The sequence below is a fragment of the Chelonoidis abingdonii genome, chromosome 2, assembly GCF_003597395.2.
Source record: "Chelonoidis abingdonii isolate Lonesome George chromosome 2, CheloAbing_2.0, whole genome shotgun sequence".
Classification (NCBI taxonomy): Eukaryota; Metazoa; Chordata; order Testudines; family Testudinidae; genus Chelonoidis; species Chelonoidis abingdonii.
Window position 1 is genome coordinate 265,654,409 of NC_133770.1, and position 22,461 is coordinate 265,676,869.

At 43.4% G+C, this 22,461-nt stretch overlaps 1 protein-coding gene across 3 annotated transcripts in view; it reads left to right on the top strand.

The window, feature by feature from the left end:
• The window catches only part of RIMS2 (regulating synaptic membrane exocytosis 2), an 848,125-nt gene that overhangs the window by 222,273 nt on the left and 603,391 nt on the right, over positions 1 to 22,461 (top strand). For all 3 annotated transcript variants that reach the window (XM_075063174.1, XM_075063172.1, XM_075063173.1), the window contains exon 2: positions 3,201 to 3,411. In XM_075063174.1, the coding sequence (XP_074919275.1) occupies positions 3,201 to 3,411 (211 nt within the window). The remainder of the gene's footprint in view (positions 1 to 3,200; positions 3,412 to 22,461) is intronic.

Genomic DNA, 22,461 nt, shown 5'->3' on the forward strand with positions numbered 1-22,461 from the left:
GATAGATATAGCAGTGCCAAGTGACAGCAACATCAGGAAGAAGGAATATGAGAAGCTGGAGAAGTACCAGGGCCTGAAAGAGGAACTAGAGAGGATGTGGAAAGTGAAGGCCAAAGTGGTTCCAGTGGTGGTAGGAGCGCTCGGGGCTGTGACTCCCAAGCTGAGTGAGTGGCTCCAGCAGATCCCAGGAACACCATCAGACCTCTCTGTCCAGAAGAGTGCAGTGCTAGGAACAGCTGAGATACTGCGCAGAACCCTCAAACTCCCAGGCCTCTGGTAGAGGACCCGAGGTTGAGGATGACACATACCACCCATAGGGGTGAGAGGGGAATTTTTTTTTATATAAAAATCATCCTGTGAAACACCATATTCCACAAGTCTGTGGGATATAGGTCATGGGAATCAGTAATGGGAGGCTTTTGGGTGCCTGGAGTGGGACAGCTTATTCTGCTATCAGGTGATAGTGTTGCTGAGTGGGTGGAAAAGCTGCTGGGGGTTCTTTTGGGGGATGGATGGGCGTCTGGTAAATATGGTTTTCCTTTGTCATGAAGATGAGTGTTATATAGCTGGGAAGGCTAAGAAGCAGTAGAGAGCTACTCTTGTAGAATTCCAGAGAATTATTATTTCTTCTTTTAATAAGCATCTGACCTCTTAACTAGAATCCCTTGTAGCTGTTGGATATCAATTGAGAATATGCAAGTTCCAGTCTACAATATGCAGCCTCAGCAGGTATGTCAGATACCTAGTCATAAAGTCACTAGCCAATCAAATCAAAATCTTGTTTCATAATGGCCATATGTATGAGACTGTGTATAATGTATTATATATACTATAGTATTATGTAGTAAAACTATCCAGTATTTATGCATTGGGTATGACACTCACACAATTGCCCCTCCCCTTACACTGCCCATATATAAAATGTACATAAATGTATAACAATGTGATTGCAGTGTTGTGAGTTACAGGAGGGGAGCAGACCTGAATAAGCTGGCACCTCCTTGGGGGTGCTTCCACTATCTGTGTCTTTTAAATCCCATTTAAAAAAAATTAAAATATTCATTTTTAACAGTTTTTGGTAGGGTATTGATTTACTTGCTGACTCAGCAAGATTGTGTATCAATCATCATCGTCATCTCCTTTTTCCCACATCGGGGTTGCGAAAGGCTGAAGAAATGAGCAAATTCCAGCCATTGATCTGCCATTTGAGCCTGTTGGAGGATTTCCTAGATGATTTTATATACTGTGTTATACCACTGTGTTATACCTCTTTGAACATCCACAGCCTCTCTTGCTGTGGACTCTTCCATAGAGAACCATTTTTAGGTAGTCAGTATGGGGTCATACTAGCAACATGGCCAAACTATTATAGTTGGCACCTTTTTAAAGATTGTCGTCACACATTGCTCATTCAGTCTTTAACAGATATCATCGTTTCTTAGTCTGGTTAGCCTTGCCGAGCCTACGATATGATGGAGGCATCTCACATTTCAAATGTTTGTGGCTTTTGCTTCGGATGCTAGCAAATCTGCCATGTTTTCGCTGGAAATTCCAGTGGGAGTTGATGATGGCCTAAGCATTATCTCCTGCTATGTGCTTCCTATGCCTACATCAGAGAGTTCTTGAGGAAACGTATTGCCAGGGAGCAGAAAGTAGTGAAGTGGAGCAGGTCATCTTACTCATGCCTAGAGAGCCATGGGATTTCTGTGGGATTTCTCAGTGTATGTTGTGATATATATATACTTTTTATAGTAATATGCTCCCTTTTACCTTCTCAGAAGCATGATCCCAAAGAGGGTGTTCTGGGAATTCCATGTCATTGACTCCATAACATTTTCGTAATAACTTTTCCACTACTGCAGGTTTTCCAAAGGAGGGGATGATATAAGCTATTGTCTCATATTTGCTCCTCCCAACCAGGTTTAGAGAATGAATAAGAATCTTCCTGCAGTTACTGCTAGTATCTGTTGGAGATGGCTGTGGTGCTGGGTACCAGCACTGAGAGCAGCGCACTCTCCTGTAGTCTTTCCTATACTCTCAGTGCAGCTTCTGATGATCCCCAGGAAGTGAAGGCACACTGAAGGAAACAGCCTGACACAAATGCAGGGGGGTGAGGAGCAGAGTGGGGACAGCAACCTGACTCTCTCTAGCTTCTAGTAACGTCTCCATATTCCCCAGTCACCCCTGTCTATTTCCAATCTCCGTTTCTGAAAGGTATAAGGGATAGTCTCACATCTCTCTCTGTGCCCTTCCCACTGTTCCAGGGCACCTGAAGGGGAAATAAGTGACAATTTTGCTCACTTTCAAAAATCATGAGTCAGGCCCCTTAAAATGATGAGATTTAATAATAAGAAAATGTGTGATTATTTTTATTTTCCATCTAATTTCTGAGCCCATAGGTATACACAGGTCAGGTTTTCAGCTTTCTTCAGGAACTCTAAGGGCTAGAGACTTAATGTTTTTTAAACATTAAAGCTGAGAATCTCCTGTAATCATTTGACTCCAGGAGCTGAGGCTTTCAGAAACAACAACCATCACAAAACTCAAAATAAAGTATTGAGAGTTGGCAACACTGAGATAATAACTCCTCACTGGTAAGAAATGTTATGTATGGAGCTGCACAATACTTGGATGCTATGTTTGCAAGGCATGTGTTCATTAAAACATTTGAGAATAATTCATCTGTACAGCAGTAGTGGGAAAAGCAAGGTAAATAATATAGGCATATTAAGTTATGAATGGTGAAAATAGGGAAAAGGGCACCTCGAAGAATCAAACCAGACTTTCTTTTACATAGTAATTACTGGTTTGTTAACAGCTAGCCCTGTCTTTCTGATTTCACTGTCAGGATGTTCCACTGCTGTTATGTCTGCCAATAGTTGGTCACACACTAGAGGAGCGTTAACTAATCAGTGAAGTCCCCTTTACAGTACCTGGACTTACTGTGTATGTGCTCTGCACATGATCACAGCTGAGACTAAACCTAAGCCCCTTATGTTTAGTCCTGTTCAAATGGATGATAAAAGGTAGAACTTCATGTAACATATGAAGTAAGTGCATTATGCATACAATCAATTCATTTTTTTCAGCCTTCTCTTTACTGTGGTACTTCTTATTTAAATTTGTTTTGAAAATTGATGAACACATTTATGAATATACCTGTATAAAACAACTTTTCATTGATCTGTTTTCTTCTGCAGGAAATTGCATCAACAATTTGAAATGTATAAGGAGCAGGTGAAGAAGATGGGTGAAGAATCACAGCAGCAGCAGGAGCAGAAGAGCGATGCCCCCACCTGTGGTATCTGCCACAAAACAAAATTTGCTGATGGCTGTGGTCATAACTGTTCATATTGCCAAACTAAATTCTGTGCTCGTTGCGGAGGAAGAGTGTCTTTACGCTCAAATAAGGTATGGAATTTGTTTAAAATAAGTATCACTGAATTTTCATATTGATGTTGCTTAATGTGAAGTGTGATGTAATTTGGTATAGAAGTTCTCTGAAGATTATTATTGTAATTTGTCCACAGTTAGTTACTTTAGTTATTGGAAATATATCCGCTGAAAAAATGGCTCCCTAGGACATACCTGTGCCTGTCCACAAGTTCGGTGTCTGTTGTTTAGAATCACTAGTAATGCTTTATGATTATTGCTCAAACAATTTTTCCTTCAAGGAGGAAACTGTTTTAGGGTCTATTTAGGCTATTGTCCCTTTGACAAAGAATCTTCATTAAAACTCTGGTCCACCTGGGGACCAGTGAATATTACTTTTAATTTAACATATACCACAGTTCTGCTGCAGGATCTGTGTACGTGGATCCAATTACAAGATCAGTGCCCATATATGGAAGGAAAGGAATTTGTTTAGTGACAATCGTGTTGACAATTTACAGTTAGAGGTTAGAGCAAGGAATTGTTCCTGGCTTTGCCTGTTCCAGGCTCACTTGGACACTCAGCTTTATTTTACCTCAGTTTAGTAATAGGTTGTCATAAGTAGATAGGTAAGGTAAGGGTTAATTTTCTTTTACTGTAAAGGGTTTACAAAGGGAACCAAACACCTGACCAGAGGACCAATCAGGAAACAGGAATTTTCAAAGTAAGGGTGGAACCTCTGGAGATTTTTGGCTTTTGTTCTCTGTCTTTGTGTTTTCCTCGGCTGTGAGTAAACAGCTTTCTTCTAACTCCATCTTCTTTCAAATCTTCTCCTAAACATCTGTGAGTACAAAGGAAACAAAGTAGTCGGCTGTGATGAGCTTTGATTTGTATTACATGTGTGTTGTACTGTGCTGGACTGGTTTAAAGGGGCTATCTTTTAAATCAGACTGTTTATTCATATTTTTCTATAAGCAAGAGCCTGTATTGATCTCTATGCAGTATATTGTTTTGTATTTTCTTTCTTTTTATATAAAGTTCTTTTTAAAACTTGTGGGAGTTTCTTTCCTAGTGAGGCAAAGGGATAGAAATTCTTGTACCAGTATCTGTCTCTCTCACAGGAAGACAGAAGAGGGGAGGGACGCATTACATTCTGTTTTGACTTTCCTATTGTTCCCAGGCAGAAACAGGCTCCTGGGAAAGAGAGAAAGAATCAACTCTGTTCTCTTGTGTGTTGAGGTTTTTTCTCTAGTTACTGCTACGAGACCAGGGAGGGGTGAATCTCCGGTGTGTTAGCTGGGACTAGCTTTGAATGCCTAGCCTCGGGGGAGGTAAATAGCTCTCTTGGTTTTGCATTCCAAGGAGTTAAGTATAGCATCGCCCAGGCTCACCAGGAAGGGGGGAAGCTGGGGATGAGATAGGGAGACCCAGGGGTCTGGTCTTGGGGTCCCTCAGGGAAAGTTGGGGAGGCCAGAGAGGGGGGTCCCCCAAGGAATTTGGGGAACCCAGGCTGATAAGAGCCTAAATCTTATCTGGTGGCAGCGAAGTAAATCCAAGCTGGTATGAGCTTGGGGGAGGTTCAGGTAAACACTCAGATGTTGAAACTCTAAGTCCAGATTTGAGCAGACGTTTACCACATGGAGGCAGCGGTATTGGAAGTACGAATCCAGAAGCCACAAGCCTACATTAATTCTTTTTTTCTGCTAGGGATTAGCAGGGAAAAGGGGTTGTTTTAAAAGTAGCCAGAGAGAAGTTTTTTTCTGCCTGCTTTTAGCAGCTTGCATTTTAGAGCAGTCATTAAGAGAACCATTACAGGTCTTTGTTAAACAATTGGGACTTAAGTATTCCAGCCAGCAACGCACACAGGTCAATACAGTACTTTGTTTGGTTCATTGCCTATCAAACAGAGCCAGAGCAAGTCAAATCAGTTGCTAGGCAGATCTCAGAGACAGAACCAGCATTCAGACAACAAACACCAGAGGCACCACAACACAAGGAACCAGGAATCATGGTTTACCAAAACATGCCCTAAAGCAGGAACTCGCGAGAGTAGAGGCAGAGGAACAAATAAAGCAGCCGAGCACAAACGTGACATGAGAAAAGTCCAAGAGATGGAGATAAGAGAAGAAAAGGATGCTGCTTACAAAGAGAACAAGCAGCCCAACAGGAAGCTTACAACAGAGAATAAGCAGCCCAACAGGAAGCTTACAACAGAGAACAAGCAGCCAAAAGGCAGCCTTTCAAAAGAGAGATGGAACAACAGAGAGAGGCTCAAGCAGGCTTGGAATTAGAACGGGCTAAGCATCAGACCCCAGCAAATCCTACCCCTCCGGCGCAGTTGTTGTTCCACCGCACGGAAATTTCCCAACTACAAAGCAGGTGATGGCCCGAGACCTTCTTAGAACTTTTGAAAGGGCATGTATTGGGTACAAGATCCCTGACGACCAGTACATGCTAGAGCTGAGGTCACATTCTCAGTGGACCCTTGGCAGAAGTGGCGGCTGAAATGCCAAGGGACCAAATGGACAATTTTCAACTGTTTCAAGCCATTGCCAGATCCAGAATGGGATAACCCCGGATCACGCCCGTCAGCGGTTCAGAAACCAAAGTGGAAACCAGAGGGGTTCATTTCCTAAACACGCCTACTACGTGGGGAAGCATGTGACGCCTGGATAGCAGGATCCCAGGCTCAAACCTTTGAACAACTGCGCCACCTCATGCAAATGGAGCAGTTCTTGGATGGTGTTCCTGAGGACATTACACGCTACATCCTAGATGGACAACCCAAAACTCTCACAGGACGGGGGAGATTGGAGCCAAATGGGATGGCAGTGGCAGAGAGCAAGAAAGCTACTGTAAAGGGGAGTGAAAACCCCAGGGCCACACCAACAAATAACCCTACAACCGAGGGCACCTGACAATAAACCCTACAACCGAGGGCAACCCAAAACCCCACCTACACCAAGGAATGCCACAGACACCTATCCTTCCACCTCACAGTCTTCAGTAACTTACTTCAACCCAGTGACCCGTTATCTGGAAGATGCTTTAAGTGTAATGAAACGGGACATATCAAAGCCAACTGCCCAAAGGCCAACTGCCCGAATAACCCACCCGAGTGCAAGTCATTGCACCTCCAGCAAACCAAAGATCCCAGGCCAATACCTCTCAAATCCCCTTGGAGCGAAGGGAAATTGAGAGTGGGCGGAAAAAAGGTTACCGCGTGGAGAACAGCGGGGGCACAAGTGCTAGCTATCCACCAATCCTCGCGATCCCCAACTCATCAACCAGGGCCAAAGTGACCATTTACCCCTTCATGTCACAAGCTGTGGACTTGCCTACAGCTGAACTGCCTGTCCAGTACAAAGGCTGGTCAGGAATGTGGACTTTTGCAGTCTATGACAATTATTCCATCCCCATGCTACTGGGGGAAGACTTGGCCAACCAAGTGAAGCAGTCCAAGAGAGTGGGAATGGTTACACGCAGCCAAACCAGGCAAGCTTCCAGACCCATTCCTGTTCCTGAGCCGTCCACAGAGAACCTGTCTGTGTTACCAGAGACCCAGACTGAGGTAGTGGACCCGGATCCCATGTCAACGGCTGAACCAGCCACAGCACCTCCAGTCCCAGACCCGGAACTGGAACAGCAACCAGCACCAGCACAAGCAAGTGCAACCACACCTTCAACCCCAACGCCAGAAGGGACCAACGAGCCTGAACTGGCAGAAGCAACAGACAACCATACCGAAGAGGCTCAGCCAGAGCCTGAAATACCACCAGGGTGCACCAGCGGACAGCGGTACACCAGCTACAGAAACAACCCCATCATCTACATCACTTCCAGAGGACCAAGCCCAAGTCCCCAGTCTGAGGAAGAACTGTGTCCCCAGCTTCAAGGGAACAGTTCCAGACTGAGCAGGAAGCAGATGACAGCCTTCAGAAAGCTTGGGGCGGCACGGAGCAACCCACCGCCTCTCAGCTCTTCTGACCGATCCCGGTTTGTTATAGACCAAGGACTTTTATACAAGGAAATTCTTTCTGGTGGACGCCAGGAAGAATGGCAGCCGCACAAACGGTTGTTGTGGTTCCAACTAAGTACAGGGGAAGCTCTTAAGCTTAGCCCATGATCATCCCAGTGGTCATGCTGGGGTGAACAGAACCAAAGACAGGTTGGGGAAGTCCTTCTACTGGGAGGGGATGGGCAAGGAAGTTGCCCAGTATGTCCAGTCTTGTGAGGTGTGCCAAAGAGTGGGAAAGCCTCAAGATCTGGTCAAGGCCCCTCTCCAGCCACTCCCCATAATTGAGGTCCCATTTCAGCGAGTAGCTGTGGATATTCTGGGTCCTTTTCCGAGAAAGACACCCAGGGGAAAGCAGTACGTACTGACTTTCGTGGACTTTGCTACCCGATGGCCAGAAGCAGTGGCTCTAGGCAACACCAGGGCTAAAGCGGTGTGCCAGGCCCTAACAGACATTTTCGCCAGGGTAGGTTGGCCCTCCGATATCCTTACCGATTCAGGATCTAATTTCCTGGCAGGCACCATGAAAGACCTGTGGGAAATCATGGGGTGAATCACTTGGTTGCCACCCGTACCACCATCAAACCAATGGCCTGGTGAAAGGTTTAATGGAACTTTGGGGGCCATGATCCGTAAATTCGTAAATGAATACTCCAACGACTGGGACCTAGTGTTGCAGCAGTTGCTCTTTGCTTACAGGGCTGTACACATCCCAGTTTAGGGTTTCACCTTTGAACTTGTGTATGGCCATGAGGTTAAGGGGCCATTACAGTTGGTGAAGCAACAATGGGAGGGGTTTACACCCTCTCCAGGAACTAACATTCTGGACTTTGTCAGCAACCTACAAAACACCCTCCGACATTCTTTAGCCCTTGCTAGAGAAAACCTAAAGGATACTCAGGAAGAGCAAAAGGCCTGGTACGATAAACATACCAGAGACCGTTCCTTCAAGAGAGGAGACCAGGTTATGGTCTTGAAGGCGCAACAGGCCCATAAGATGGAAGCATCATGGGAGGGGCCATTCACGGTCCAAGAGCGCCTGGGAGCTGTTAACTACCTCATAGCATTTCCCAATTCCTCACTAAACCCAAAGTGTACCATGTTAATTCTCTCAAGCCCTTTTATTCCAGAGACTTACAGGTTTGTCAGTTTACAGTCCAGGGAGCAGAGGACGCTGAGTGGCCTGATGGCGTCTACTATGACGGGAAAAAGGACGGGGGCGTGGAAGAGGTGAACCTCTCAACCACCCTGGAACGTCTGCAGCGGCAACAAATCCAGGAGCTGTGCACCAGCTTCGCACCATTGTTCTCAGCCACTCCAGGACGGACTGAAACGGGCATACCACTCCATTGACACAGGTAATGCTCACCCAATTAGAACACCACCCTACCGGGTGTCCCCTCACGCACAAGCTGCTATAGAGCGGGAGATCCAGAACATGCTACAGATGGGTATAATCCGCTCATCTACCAGTGCATGGGCATCTCCAGTGGTTCTGGTACCCAAACCAGATGGGGAAATACGCTTTTGCGTGGACTACCGTAAGCTAAATGCGGTAACTCGTCCAGACAACTATCCAATGCCACGCACCGATGAGCTATTGGAAAAGTTGGGACGTGCCCAGTTCATCTCTACAATAGACTTAACCAAGGGGTACTGGCAAGTACCGCTAGATGAACCTGCCAAGGAAAGGTCAGCATTCGTCACCCATGCGGGGGTGTATGAATTTAATGTACTTCCTTTCGGGCTGCGAAAATGCACCCGCCACCTTCCAGAGGCTGGTAGATGGTCTACTAGCAGGACTGGGAGAATATGCAGTTGCCTACCTCGATGATGTGGCCATTTTTTCAGACTCCTGGCCCGAACACCTAGAACACCTGGAAAAGGTCTTTGACCGTATCAGGCAGGCAGGACTAACTGTTAAGGCAAAAAGTGTCAAATAGGCCAAAACAGAGTGACTTACCTGGGACACCAGGTGGGTCGAGGAACCATAAACCCCCTACAGGCCAAGGTGGAGGCTATCCAAAAGTGGCCTGTCCCAAAGTCAAAGAAACAGGTCCAATCCTTCTTAGGCTTGGCCGGGTACTACAGGCGATTTGTACCACACTACAGCCAAATCGCTGCACCACTGACCGACCTGACCAAGAAGCCCCAGCCAACTACAGTTAAATGGACTGATGAGTGTCAGGAAGCCTTTACCCAACTTAAGGCGACGCTCACGTCTGACCCTGTGCTAAGGGCCCCAGACTTTGACAAACCATTCCTAGTAACCACGATGCATCTGAGCGTGGTATAGGAGCAGTTCTTATGCAGGAAGGACCGGATCAGAACTTCCATCCTGTCGTGTTTCTCAGCAAGAAACTATCTGAGAGGGAAAGCCACTGGTCAGTCAGTGAAAAGGAATGCTATGCCATTGTGTACGCCCTGGAAAAGCTACGCCCATACGTTTGGGGACGGCGGTTCCAGCTACAAACTGACCATGCTGCGCTAAAGTGGCTTCATACAGCCAAAGGGAACAACAAGAAACTTCTTCGTTGGAGTCTAGCTCTCCAAGATTTTGATTTTGAAATTCAACACATTTCAGGAGCTTCTAACAAAGTAGCTGATGCACTCTCCCGAGAGAGTTTCCCGGAATACACTGGTTAAACTTTTCCTTAAGATGTAGAAGTCTTGTAGTTTACATGCTTACTAGTAATGTAAAGGTGCATGTGTTGTATTACTCTGTTTAGTTTAAAGTTCTAGGTAGAAATCACCTCCAGTGAAATTTTACACTGTCTGTGATTTGGGGGGCGTGTCATAAGTAGATAGGTAAGGTAAGGGTTATCTTTTACTGTAAAGGGTTTACAAAGGAACCAAACACCTGACAGAGGACAATCAGGAAACAGGATTTTCAAAAGTAAGGGTGGGAACCTCTGGAGGTTTTTGGCTTTTGTTCTCTGTCTTTTTGTTTTCTCGCGCTGTGAGTAAACAAGCTTTTCTTCTAACTCCATCTTCTTCAAATCTTCTCCTAAACATCTGTGAGTACAAAGGAAACAAAGTAGTCGGCTGTGATGAGCTTTGATTTGTATTTACATGTGTGTTGTACTGTGCTGGACTGGTTTTAAAGGGGGCTATCTTTAAATCAGACTGTTTATTCATATTTTCTATAAGCAAGCCTGTATTGATCTCTTAATGCAGTATTATTGTTTTGTATTTTCTTTCTTTTATATAAAGTTCTTTTTAAAACTTGTGGGAGTTTCTTTTCCTAGTGAGGCAAAGGGATAGAATTTCTGTACCAAGTATCGTCTCCCTCGCGGGAAGACAGAGAGGGAGAGGGAAGCATTACATTCTGTTTTGACTTTCCTATTGTTCCCAGGGCAGAAACAGGCTCCTGGGAAAGAGAGAAAGAATCAACTCTGTCTCTTGTGTTGTGAGGTTTTTCTCTAGTTACTGCTACGAGACCAGGGAGGGGTGAACTCCTGGTGTGTTAGCTGGACTAGCTTTGAATGCCTAGCTCGGGAGGATAAATAGCTCTCTGGTTTTGCATTCAAGGAGTTAAGTATAGCATCGCCCAGGCTCACCAGGAAGGGGGGAAGCTGGGGGATGAGATAGGGAGACCCAGGGGTCTGGGTCTTGGGGGTCCTCCCAGGGAAAGTTGGGGAGGCCAGAGAGGGGGGTCCCCCCAAGGAATTTGGGGAACCCAGGCTGATAAGAGCCTAAATCTTATCTGGTGGCAGCGAAGTAAAATCCAAGCTGGTAGTGAGCTTGGGGGAGGTTCAGGTAAACACTCAGATGTTGAACTCTAAGTCCAGATTTGAGACAGACGTTTACCACATAGGTATTATAATGTTTACCTACCTCCATATTGTCATTTGAGGGGGCTAATTAAACGATGTTTGTAAACTGTTTTTTTCTCGTACAAAGCACCATAAACTGCAAAGTATGTACAGAGAAAAGATATCACATTTTTTTTTGCGTTTGAGAAAGTATGTTTCATTTTAAAAAGATTAGTGTGCTAAGAAATAATATTCAGAGCTATAATAATGATTTGTATTATGAGAAATCAAGTGGACTACCAGGTTGAATTAAAAAATACTTAATTAAAAGCAGTACAGCAGAACTCAAGTAATTACCAAAGTATTTTAGTTTAGTAGAGAGTTTACTAAAAATTTTAAATAAAATTTCCAAAATGATGACTTGACATAAAATAGGGAGTAATGGCATAACAATGTAAATCACATTCAGCATAGAAGTCTATCTCAGAGTCAGACAGATTCAGATATTCAGGGCACTGTTCTGAACTCTTCTTTTTTTATGTGAGTCTTTATGGGAACATGTATGATTACTTTAAGTAGAGTAATTGGCACAACATGCACATAGTATGCAAGGTAAGAGAAATTGATATGTATTTTACAGGAAATTGCTTTCTTTATCATATTATTAGGCTGAAAAACAGGGAAAATAAGCAAAAAAGCCCCCCCACAAAAATTAAAAAAGTGAGGAGTCCTTTTGGCATCTTAGAGACTAACAAATTTATTTGTGCATAAGCTTTCATGGGCTAGAACCCATTTCATCAGATGTATGAAGTAAAAAATACAGGAGCAGGTATAAGTAAATAAGGTTTAATATAAATACGTAAGGTTTAATATGTATGTCAGTAATGCAAGTTATAAATCAGAGTACACAGAAATCTTCTGCTCACTGATGGCTAAAAGTAGCTGATGGTGTATACATCTCTCAGGCTATGTTGAACATAATGAAAGTTAGTTAAAAATATATTTTTAAAGTTTTTGTAGAGCCTTTTATCCTGAAAGATCTGACATACAATTATTAGTTTTGATAACTGTCATAAACAGATGGTTAAGGGTTAATGTCTCTCTTACCTGTAAAGGGTTAAGAAGCTCAGTAAACCTGGCTGACACCTGACCAGAGGACCAATGCGGGACAAGATACTTTCAAATCTTGGTGTAGGGAAGTCTTTGTTTGTGCTGTTTGTTTTGTTCGTTGTTCGCTCTTGGGCTAAGAGGGACCAGACGTGCAACCCAGGTTTCTCCAATCTTTCTGAAACAGTCTCTCATGTTCAAAATAATAAGTACTAGCTAGAAAAGGCGGATTAGTCTTACGTTTGTTTTCTTAACTTGCAAATGTGTATTTTGCTGGAAGGAGTTTTACCTCTGTTTGCTGTAACTTGGAATATCAGGCTGGGGGGAAGGGAGTCCCTCTAGGCTATATAAATCTGACTACCCTGTAAACATTTTCCATCCTAATTTTACAGAGATAATTTTTACTTTTTTTTCTTTAATTAAAAGCTTTCTTTTTTAAGAACCTGATTTATTTTTTCCCCTTGTTTAAGACCCAAGGGGATTGGGTCTGAACTCACCAGGGATTTGTGGGGGGAAAGGAGTGAGGGGAAAGGTAATTCCTCTCTGTTTTATGATCCAAGGTGTTTGGATCAGTGGAGCCTCTCAGGGTAGCCCAGGGAGGGGAAAGTCTGGAGGGGGAAAGGAGGGCGGATGATTTATTTCTCCTGGTTTTAAGACCCAAGAGGTTTGGGTCTTGGGTTCCCCAGGGAAGGTTTTGGGGGAACAGAAAGTGTGCCAAACACTATATTTTGGCTGCTGGCAGCGTTTATCAGATCTAAGCTAGGAATTAAGCTTAGAAGTGTCCATGCAGGTCCCCACTTTTGGACGCTAAAGTTCAAACTGGGGGAAAAATACCTTGACAATAACTAAATAAGGTTAGAACAATATTTTGATATAGGAAATACCATCAATACTGTGATAATTTTATGTAGTTATCAAAAGCAAAATTGGATTCTCTTTATTGCTGTACACTCAAACGTCTCTCTGTGTTGGGAAAGTGTCACCAATTGGCACCCCAGAAAAAATGCTCCTAAATGTGGGGGTGCTATGTGCACATTTTGTCAATTACTCTGTTGAAAGAAATTAATTTTACTGGCAGAAAGTGAAATTGACAAGAGCCTGCCAGGCCGTTGGGAAAATCAAAATTGTACAGAAGAACTGAAATTTCCCGACTGAAAATTTCAGTTGTGCAAAAAAGGAAGTTTTTTATCAGAAAAAAATTCTGATTAAAATTTTTTGATGAACTCTAATAGCTGACTCTTTTTTTACCTGTATCCTCAAAGTCCATCAGATTGATCATTTAAGATAGAAGAAGAGGGAAGCTGTACTTACAGCCATGGAGTAGATGACAAATGATTGGAACACAGCCATGTGACAATTCATTCTAAGACTGGGTTGTTTTTATTTCCTGTGTCTAAAATAAGATAATTGATGGACCTGTTTGATTTCTTTCCATAATTCCAAATTCATCCAGGTTTATGCCAGCTTTTGCTGCTATACACATCAGTGCAGGTCATGTAGCGGCAGCAAACATCAGAAAAGGAAGTTGCTGAAGTGCAAAACAGCCACAATTGCCCTTCTCTTATGCTTTGTTTACACTACAGCCTATTTTTGGTATAACTTATGTCACTCAGGTGTGAAAAAGCCACCCCCCTGAGCAACATAAGTTACACCGACATAAGCACTCACATGCACACTGCTATGTTGGCAGGAAAGCTTCTCCCGCTGACATACCTACCACCTCTCTCAGAGGTGGTTTTCTTATGCTGATGAGAGAGCTCTCTCCCTGCAGCATAGAGTATCTTCACCAGACATGCTTCAGTGGCACAGCTGTATCCTCAGGCCTGGGAAACGTACTCAGAGTGTCACAGCTAAATACAAGATCAAACATATAGTTCAGCATAAGTACTTAACACACATTCTAAGGGACCATTAAGGGTGATGTGGTGCTTTAATATGATGGTAGTCAGAGGACAAAACAGGGGGTTAGTGGGTTACAAATTGTTTTAATAAGCCATAAATCCAGTGTCTTTATTAAGACCATGATTTTTAGTGTCTAGCAAAGTTATGAATTTAATCTCCAGGCTCCTCTTTTGAAGGTGTTGGGCAGATTTCCTTTGAGGATGAGGATTGAGAGGTCAGATACAGTGTGGTCATTTTGTGAAAAGTGTTCACCCATAGGTATTGAGTGATATGGTGTTTTTGTCTTTAATCATTTTCCTGTGTACGTTCATTCGATAGCATAGTGATTGTCTGGTTTCACCCACATAGTTGCTATGGGACATTTAGTCTACTGGATGAGGTACAACACATGTGATATCAATGGGTTCTATACATGCCTCTTGAAAGGTGTGTTGTGGGGGGTATTGATCACTGAAGCAGTGGAGATATGTCATCAGGTTTTGCATTTGTTGTTCTGGCAGGGTCTGATGCTGCTCAGAGCGTGGGCTATAATGACAGAGAGAAACGAGGGTCAGGGCAAAACCAGGAGGCAAGATCAAACCAGTATCTTAGATGCCTATATACAAATGCAAGAAGTATGGGTAATAAGCAGGAAGAACTGGAAGTGCTAATAAATAAATACAACTATGACATTGTTGGCATCACTGAAACTTGGTGGGATAATGCACATGATTGGAATGTTGGTGTGGATGGGTATAGTTTGCTCAGGAAGGATAGACAGGGGAAAAAGGGAGGAGGTGTTTCCTTATATATTAAAAATGTACACACTTGGACTGAGGTGGAGATGGACATAGGAGACGGAAGTGTTGAGAGTCTCTGGGTTAGGATAAAAGGGGTAAAAAACAAGGGTGATGTCGTGCTAGGAGTCTACTACAGGCCACCTAACCAGGTGGAAGAGGTGGATGAGGCTTTTTTTAAACAACTAACAAAATCATCCAAAGCCCAAGATTTGGTGGTGATGGGGGACTTCAACTATCCAGATATATGTTGGGAAAATAACACCGCGGGGCACAGACTATCCAATAAGTTCCTGGACTGCATTGCAGACAACTTTTTATTTCAGAAGGTTGAAAAAGCTACTAGGGGGGAAGCTGTTCTAGACTTGATTTTAACAAATAGGGAGGAACTCGTTGAGAATTTGAAAGTAGAAGGCAGCTTGGGTGAAAGTGATCATGAAATCATAGAGTTTGCAATTCTAAGGAAGGGTAGAAGGAAGTACAGCAAAATAGAGACAATGGATTTCAGGAAGGCGGATTTTGGTAAGCTCAGAGAGCTGATAGGTAAGGTCCCATGGGAATCAAGACTGAGGGGAAAAACAACTGAGGAGAGTTGGCAGTTTTTCAAGGGGACACTATTAAGGGCCCAAAAGCAAGCTATTCCGATGGGTAGGAAAGATAGAAAATGTGGCAAAAGACCACCTTGGCTTAACCACGAGATCTTGCATGACCTACAAAATAAAAAGGAGTCATATAAAAAATGGAAACTAGGTCAGATTACAAAGGATGAATATAGGCAAATAACACAGGAATGCAGGGGCAAGATTAGAAAGGCAAAGGCACAAAATGAGCTCAAACTAGCTATGGGAATAAAGGGAAACAAGAAGACTTTTTATCAATACATTAGAAGCAAGAGGAAGACCAAGGACAGGGTAGGCCCACTGCTCAGTGAGGAGGGAGAGACGGTAACAGGAAACTTGGAAATGGCAGAGATGCTTAATGACTTCTTTGTTTCGGTCTTCACTGAGAAGTCTGAAGGAATGTCTAACATAGTGAATGCTTATGGGAAGGGGGTAGGTTTAGAAGATAAAATAAAAAAAGAGCAAGTTAAAAATCACTTAGAAAAGTTAGATGCCTGCAAGTCACCAGGGCTTGATGAAATGCATCCTAGAATACTCAAGGAGTTAATAGAGGAGGTATCTGAGCCTCTAGCTATTATCTTTGGAAAGTCATGGGAGACGGGAGAGATTCCAGAAGACTGGAAAAGGGCAAATATAGTGCCCATCTATAAAAAGGGAAATAAAAACAACCCAGGAAACTACAGACCAGTTAGTTTAACTTCTGTGCCAGGGAAGATAATGGAGCAAGTAATTAAGGAAATCATCTGCAAACACTTGGAAGGTGGTAAGGTGATAGGGAATAGCCAGCATGGATTTGTAAAGAACAAATCGTGTCAAACCAATCTGATAGCTTTCTTTGATAGGATAACGAGTCTTGTGGATAAGGGAGAAGCGGTGGATGTGGTATACCTAGACTTTAGTAAGGCATTTGATACGGTCTCGCATGATATCCTTATCGATAAACTAGGCAAATACAATTTAGATGGGGCTACTATAAGGTGGGTGCATAACTGGCTGGATAACCGTACTCAGAGAGTAGTTATTAATGGCTCCCAATCCTGCTGGAAAGGTATAACAAGTGGGGTTCCGCAGGGGTCTGTTTTGGGACCGGCTCTGTTCAATATCTTCATCAACGACTTAGATGTTGGCATAGAAAGTACGCTTATTAAGTTTGCGGACGATACCAAACTGGGAGGGATTGCAACTGCTTTGGAGGACAGGGTCAAAATTCAAAATGATCTGGACAAATTGGAGAAATGGTCTGAGGTAAACCGGATGAAGTTCAATAAAGACAAATGCAAAGTGCTCCACTTAGGAAGGAACAATCAGTTTCACACATACAGAATGGGAAGAGACTGTCTAGGAAGGAGTATGGCAGAAAGAGATCTAGGGGTCATAGTGGACCACAAGCTAAATATGAGTCAACAGTGTGATACTGTTGCAAAAAAAGCAAACGTGATTCTGGGATGCATTAACAGGTGTGTTGTAAACAAGACACGAGAAGTCATTCTTCCGCTCTACTCTGCGCTGGTTAGGCCTCAACTGGAGTATTGTGTCCAGTTCTGGGCACCGCATTTCAAGAAAGATGTGGAGAAATTGGAGAGGGTCCAGAGAAGAGCAACAAGAATGATTAAAGGTCTTGAGAACATGACCTATGAAGGAAGGCTGAAAGAATTGGGTTTATTTAGTTTGGAAAAGAGAAGACTGAGAGGGGACATGATAGCAGTTTTCAGGTATCTAAAAGGGTGTCATCAGGAGGAGGGAGAAAACTTGTTCACCTTAGCCTCTAATGATAGAACAAGAAGCAATGGGCTTAAACTGCAGCAAGGGAGATTTAGGTTGGACATTAGGAAAAAGTTCCTAACTGTCAGGGTAGTTAAACACTGGAATAAATTGCCTAGGGAGGTTGTGGAATCTCCATCTCTGGAGATATTTAAGAGTAGGTTAGATAAATGTCTATCAGGGATGGTCTAGACAGTATTTGGTCCTGCCATGAGGGCAGGGGACTGGACTCTGTGACCTCTCGAGATCCCTTCCAGTCCTAGAGTCTATGAATCTATGCTCTGAGTTGGTGTGTCTTGGGTCTGTGGGCAGCTTGCTTCTGATGATGAGCTTGGAGAGGCTGGGGGGTTGTTTGAAGACCAGAAGAGGGGGATCAGAAAAGATTTCTTTTAGGGTGGGGTCCCCATTGAGTACAGGTTATAGTTGTTGATGATACCCCATAGGGGTTCCAGGGAGGGTGGTAGGTGACAACTAAAGGCATGCAGTTGGAGAGGGGTTTATTTTTATATTGAAGCAAAACCTGTTCTGACCACACACCCCTAGTTGTCACAGGAAAATGATATAAGGCAAAAGTACCATATCACTAGTGGATGAACACTTTTCACAAAACCAGCCCTCTATATTTGACCTCTCAGTCCTCATTCTCAAAGGAAACCTTCACAACATCTTCAAAAGAGGAGCCTAGGAGCTTAAATTCATAACTTCGCTAGACACTAAAAATCATGGTCTTAATAAAGAAACTGGATTTATGGCTTTTTACAACAATTGGTAACCCACGACCCCCCCCCCCTTTTTGTCCTGTGACTACAGGAGTGTTAAAGGGCCATGTCACCTCAACTGGTCCCTTAGAATATGTGCTAACTACTTATGCTAAATTATATGTTTGATCTTGTATTTAACTGAGACACTCCGAGTACATAATAACATGACTTAAAATCGTTAAGTTATAAATATTATTAGTCTTTGTAACTGTGTAATTTTATTACTGTTGCCTTCATTCTTCTAGTCATTGTTATGCTCCCTCGTTGTCTAAATATAGATTGTAAGCTCTTCAGGGAGTGGATTGTCTTCCTATGTGTGCCTACAATACCATGTACAAAGAGACTCCTATTCTAATTGTGGCCTCTTGGGCATGACCACAATACAAATACTTAGTAACAATAATAATATTTTTAAAGGCAGAGTCACAGATTCCAAGGCCAGAAGGGACTACTGTGATCATCTAGTCGACCATATAACTTCCTCACCATGATTTTTAGAGCATAACAGGGCCAGAGCAAGGTTTTAATTTTCAGAGACATTTGGGAAAATGTAAAAGAAGCAACAATTTTTAGGTAACTTCCTGTGTTAAGAGGCATCTCAAAGCATCCACAGCCATAGTGAGTTAAATTCTTTGTACTGACTGGGTGAGCCAAAGTGCGCCGAGGCTGGCCACATCCTCCTGACTGGAGATTTCATTGTGGGAGTCTCCACTAGATATAGAGATGGCTCTTATACCATCCTTCTCACAGGCTTCAGTATTAGGTCTTAGCTGGGGGTGGGGAAGAGGAGTGGCTGGAGTGTGTTATATTCTGACTGATCTCAGGTAGTGGAAAGTCCTTTGGGGACAATTGCCTGCTGCCTCAGGTTAGAGCAGTTCCAGGTCTGCTGTAAACTGTGCTTTAGCCAAATACCCTCTAAAAAATCAGAATGCTGTAAGTGGTTCCCTGACAGCCTCCCCCTCTGCTTTGCCAAGTGCAAACTTTGTGAAAAAGAGAAGTTGGCCAACTGAGTATAAATTTTCTGCATCTTATTATGAGACTACCTCTGTTAAACAATCAATTTTTCTGGGCCTCTCGCATGATTGCTTGAGACATTTTACAGCCTATGGTACTGGCAATGATCAGGTGACTTGGATTTGTTGGACATAATTTTGATATCACTTACACTGTCATAAACTTCTTCATTTAAATAGAGTTACTCCTGACTAACATTGGTGTGAGAGGAAAAACCAGGCCATGCAATTTTTATTTAATTGAATTTAATTTTTTTATTTTTTTTTACTATTGATGGGATAAAATGATTGGGATAAAACATCCTCCCCCAACAGTGCTGTGTTAAGTTTCTAAAATTTGTATTTAAACCCTTTCACAGCCTGAATGGCGGAAGGTAATTTGACAGAGAGCACTCACTCACCTAGAAGTGCCTTAGAGTGTTCGATGTCAGTGGATTTGATTTGTTAAAGTTATGAAGCTTTGTAAATTACACTTTGCAAATATGCAGAGCACTTTTAACAACGATCTGCTAACATGAGGCTCCACTCTTCATGTATATTCGATAACTGAGTAGTGACTGTAGATGTGTAAATTGCACATTGAATGAGGTTGGGCTACACAGTAAAATATATATTGACTGGTACTCTGCACAGTGAAAAAGGCGGTGTCAACAGGTGCATAGCTATGTGCAGCTGAAAAATTAAGTGCTGACACACAGCTTTCATGCATTGATAAGTTGGTGCCCAATTGATATAATTTTCAATAGCACAAAGTGCCAACTCAGTGAGGCAGGACCTTTAGGGTCTGTGTTTTGTTTTTCTACCTCTCTTTTCAAGAGAGGAAAAATATATTTGTATTACATATATAAAATGCATATTTAACTTGTATATAGATACAAATGTGTGTGTGTGTGTTTGTGTGTGTACTGTTATAAGTGTAATACAAAAATGTTTTTATTTTTGTACAGTGTCCATTGCAGTGTTTGTTGTTACTTTGGGACATTATTCAAACTGTTTACTATGAAAGAATAAGACTCCTGCAGAGATGGTGTACTTCAAAGTTTCAGTAAAATACCTGTAGGAGTCAGGAAGGGATGTTTTTACCCAAATATATTCTGTTTTTTATTTTTATTTAATCTCCTTCCTCTGAATCCTTTCTTCACACAGGATTCTCACTAACCCACCACATTCTGAGTTTGGAGGGATGTTTGTGAGATAGTCGGGGGTAGAGGGAGTTGGATTCTATTTGCTTACATCCCTTGGTATTTTGCTATGCATTATGTCCAGCTTCTTTTATTTAAAATAAGAACTGGCGATTGTTGTGATCTCTTGATTCTAACACGGTTCAGGATCTGGTGGAATGATCTGTTCACCCAAATACATGCAGTTGTTGGTGTGCACCTTTTGTAGACTTACCACTGTCATTAAGAGGGTCAACATTTTTGAGCTGGTGAAGTTTCATTCTGGAAGCTACAAAAACAAAACGAGACTGCCTGGCAGGTCACTTCTACCACTAACTTGAATTTCAAGAATGATCATCTTTAAACAAATATTACACTATTTAATATGCTATCTTTCTGTGTCTGTCAGATTAATCATGAACAGTTGATTGTGCATTTTCTCAAGAATTAAACAGAAGGGTGTGCTGTCTGCTGGGTGCTAAGAGACGGGATGTGGACCTGTGGCTGAAGAGGATCCTAACGGGAGCAGGAAAGAATCCACTGATTGTCCTTCATGTGGGAACAAATGATACGGCTAAATTCTCACCGGAACATATCAGGGGAGATTATGCCAGGCTGGGGAAGATGCATAAGGAAGTTGAGGCTCCAGAGATCTTCAGTGGGATTCTGCCTGTTCCTAGAGAAGGGCAACAAAGGTGTGACAAGATTATGATGATCAACAGATGGCTCAGGCAGTGGTGCTATATATTTGGGATGTATGGCCACTGGGAAGCATTCATGGACAGAGGACTGTTCTCTCGAGATGGACTTCACCTGAGTAGGGAGGGAAATAGATTTCTAAGATGGAGGCTGGCACAACTGATTAAGAGATCTTTAAACTAGGAATTGGGGGGAGATGGTTGGGAGATGACCAGGTAGTCTCCATGCCGGATTTTAACATTGAGAGGGAAGAAAATGAAGTAAGAAAGGATACAGCCGTGGGTAGGAGAATGGACATAAGGAGGAAGAGTAGTGTAGATACCAGTCTAATAGGTGGTATTGATGGGAGAATGTTTGTGCCTAATCAGATAAAGAATGTGAGAGAAGCCAAACAGCGAAAATTAAGATGTTTGTACATTAAGATGTTTGCACATTAACTAAGATGCGAGGAGCCTAGGTAACAAAATGGAGGAACTAGAGCTATTGGTGCAGGAAGTGAAACCAGATATTCTTCTTCGAGTGTTGCTCATATCGATTCCAATTAGGTGTGTGCGCACTGTGTGCATGTTCATCGGAAGATTTTTACCCTAGCAACACTCGGTGGATTGGCTGGGTCGCTCTGTAGAGTGACGCCACCATGGCACCGGATATATACCCCTGCCGACCCAACGGCCCTTCAGTTCCTTCTTACCACCAGTGTCAGTCGTTGGAACAGTGGACCGTGGCTTAGCTGATCTCCACTTCCCTAGCTACTTGTAGTTCTCTTACTAATTCTTGTGTATATAGTTATAATTTCTATAGTTGTAGTTAGTTTTATTCGTTCTATAATATAGTTAGTGTTTATAGTTGAGAGGGGTTCGAGGATTAGCCCTTTCCCTGCACCCGGTACCGGGGCCCATGCCCGGTTCACCGGGCTTCAAACCGTGCTTGGCCTGCCACAAGCCGATGCCAACGGGAGATCCCCACGACTCCTGTCTTAAGTGCCTCGGGGAATCCCACCTTTCGGATAAGTGACGGATCTGTAAGGCCTTTAAGCCGAGGACGAAGAAGGAGCAGGACTTTCGTCTCAAACAGCTCCTGATGGAGGCAGCTCTTACTCCTCCGCCCTCAGCACGGAGCGCCAGACAGTCCGCATCAGGGAGAAGTGCTTCTTCGGCGCCGGATCACACCAGTATCGCTGAGGCCCCTCGGCACTGACCGTCGCCGGCACAGATGTCTGCTCGGCACCGTTCCCTCTCCCCGCAGGTTAAGAAACATAAGACTCCTGCTGTTTTCATGCCGCCTGCACCACAGTCGGAGCACCCGCCTAAGTCGAACTGCCCAGCACCGACACCTGCCACGGCACCGCCAGCTTCAGCGCCGTCGATTCCGGTCCCTCAAGGGCCGTCGAGTCCTGTGCCTGAAAGCTCCCCGGCATATGCTGTGGTTGAGCTCACTATTCTTTCCATGCCGGAGACCTTTTCCACGGCGAGGGAGCTGATCGCACTGATGGAGTCTGCGCTGCCTCAACCCCCAGCACT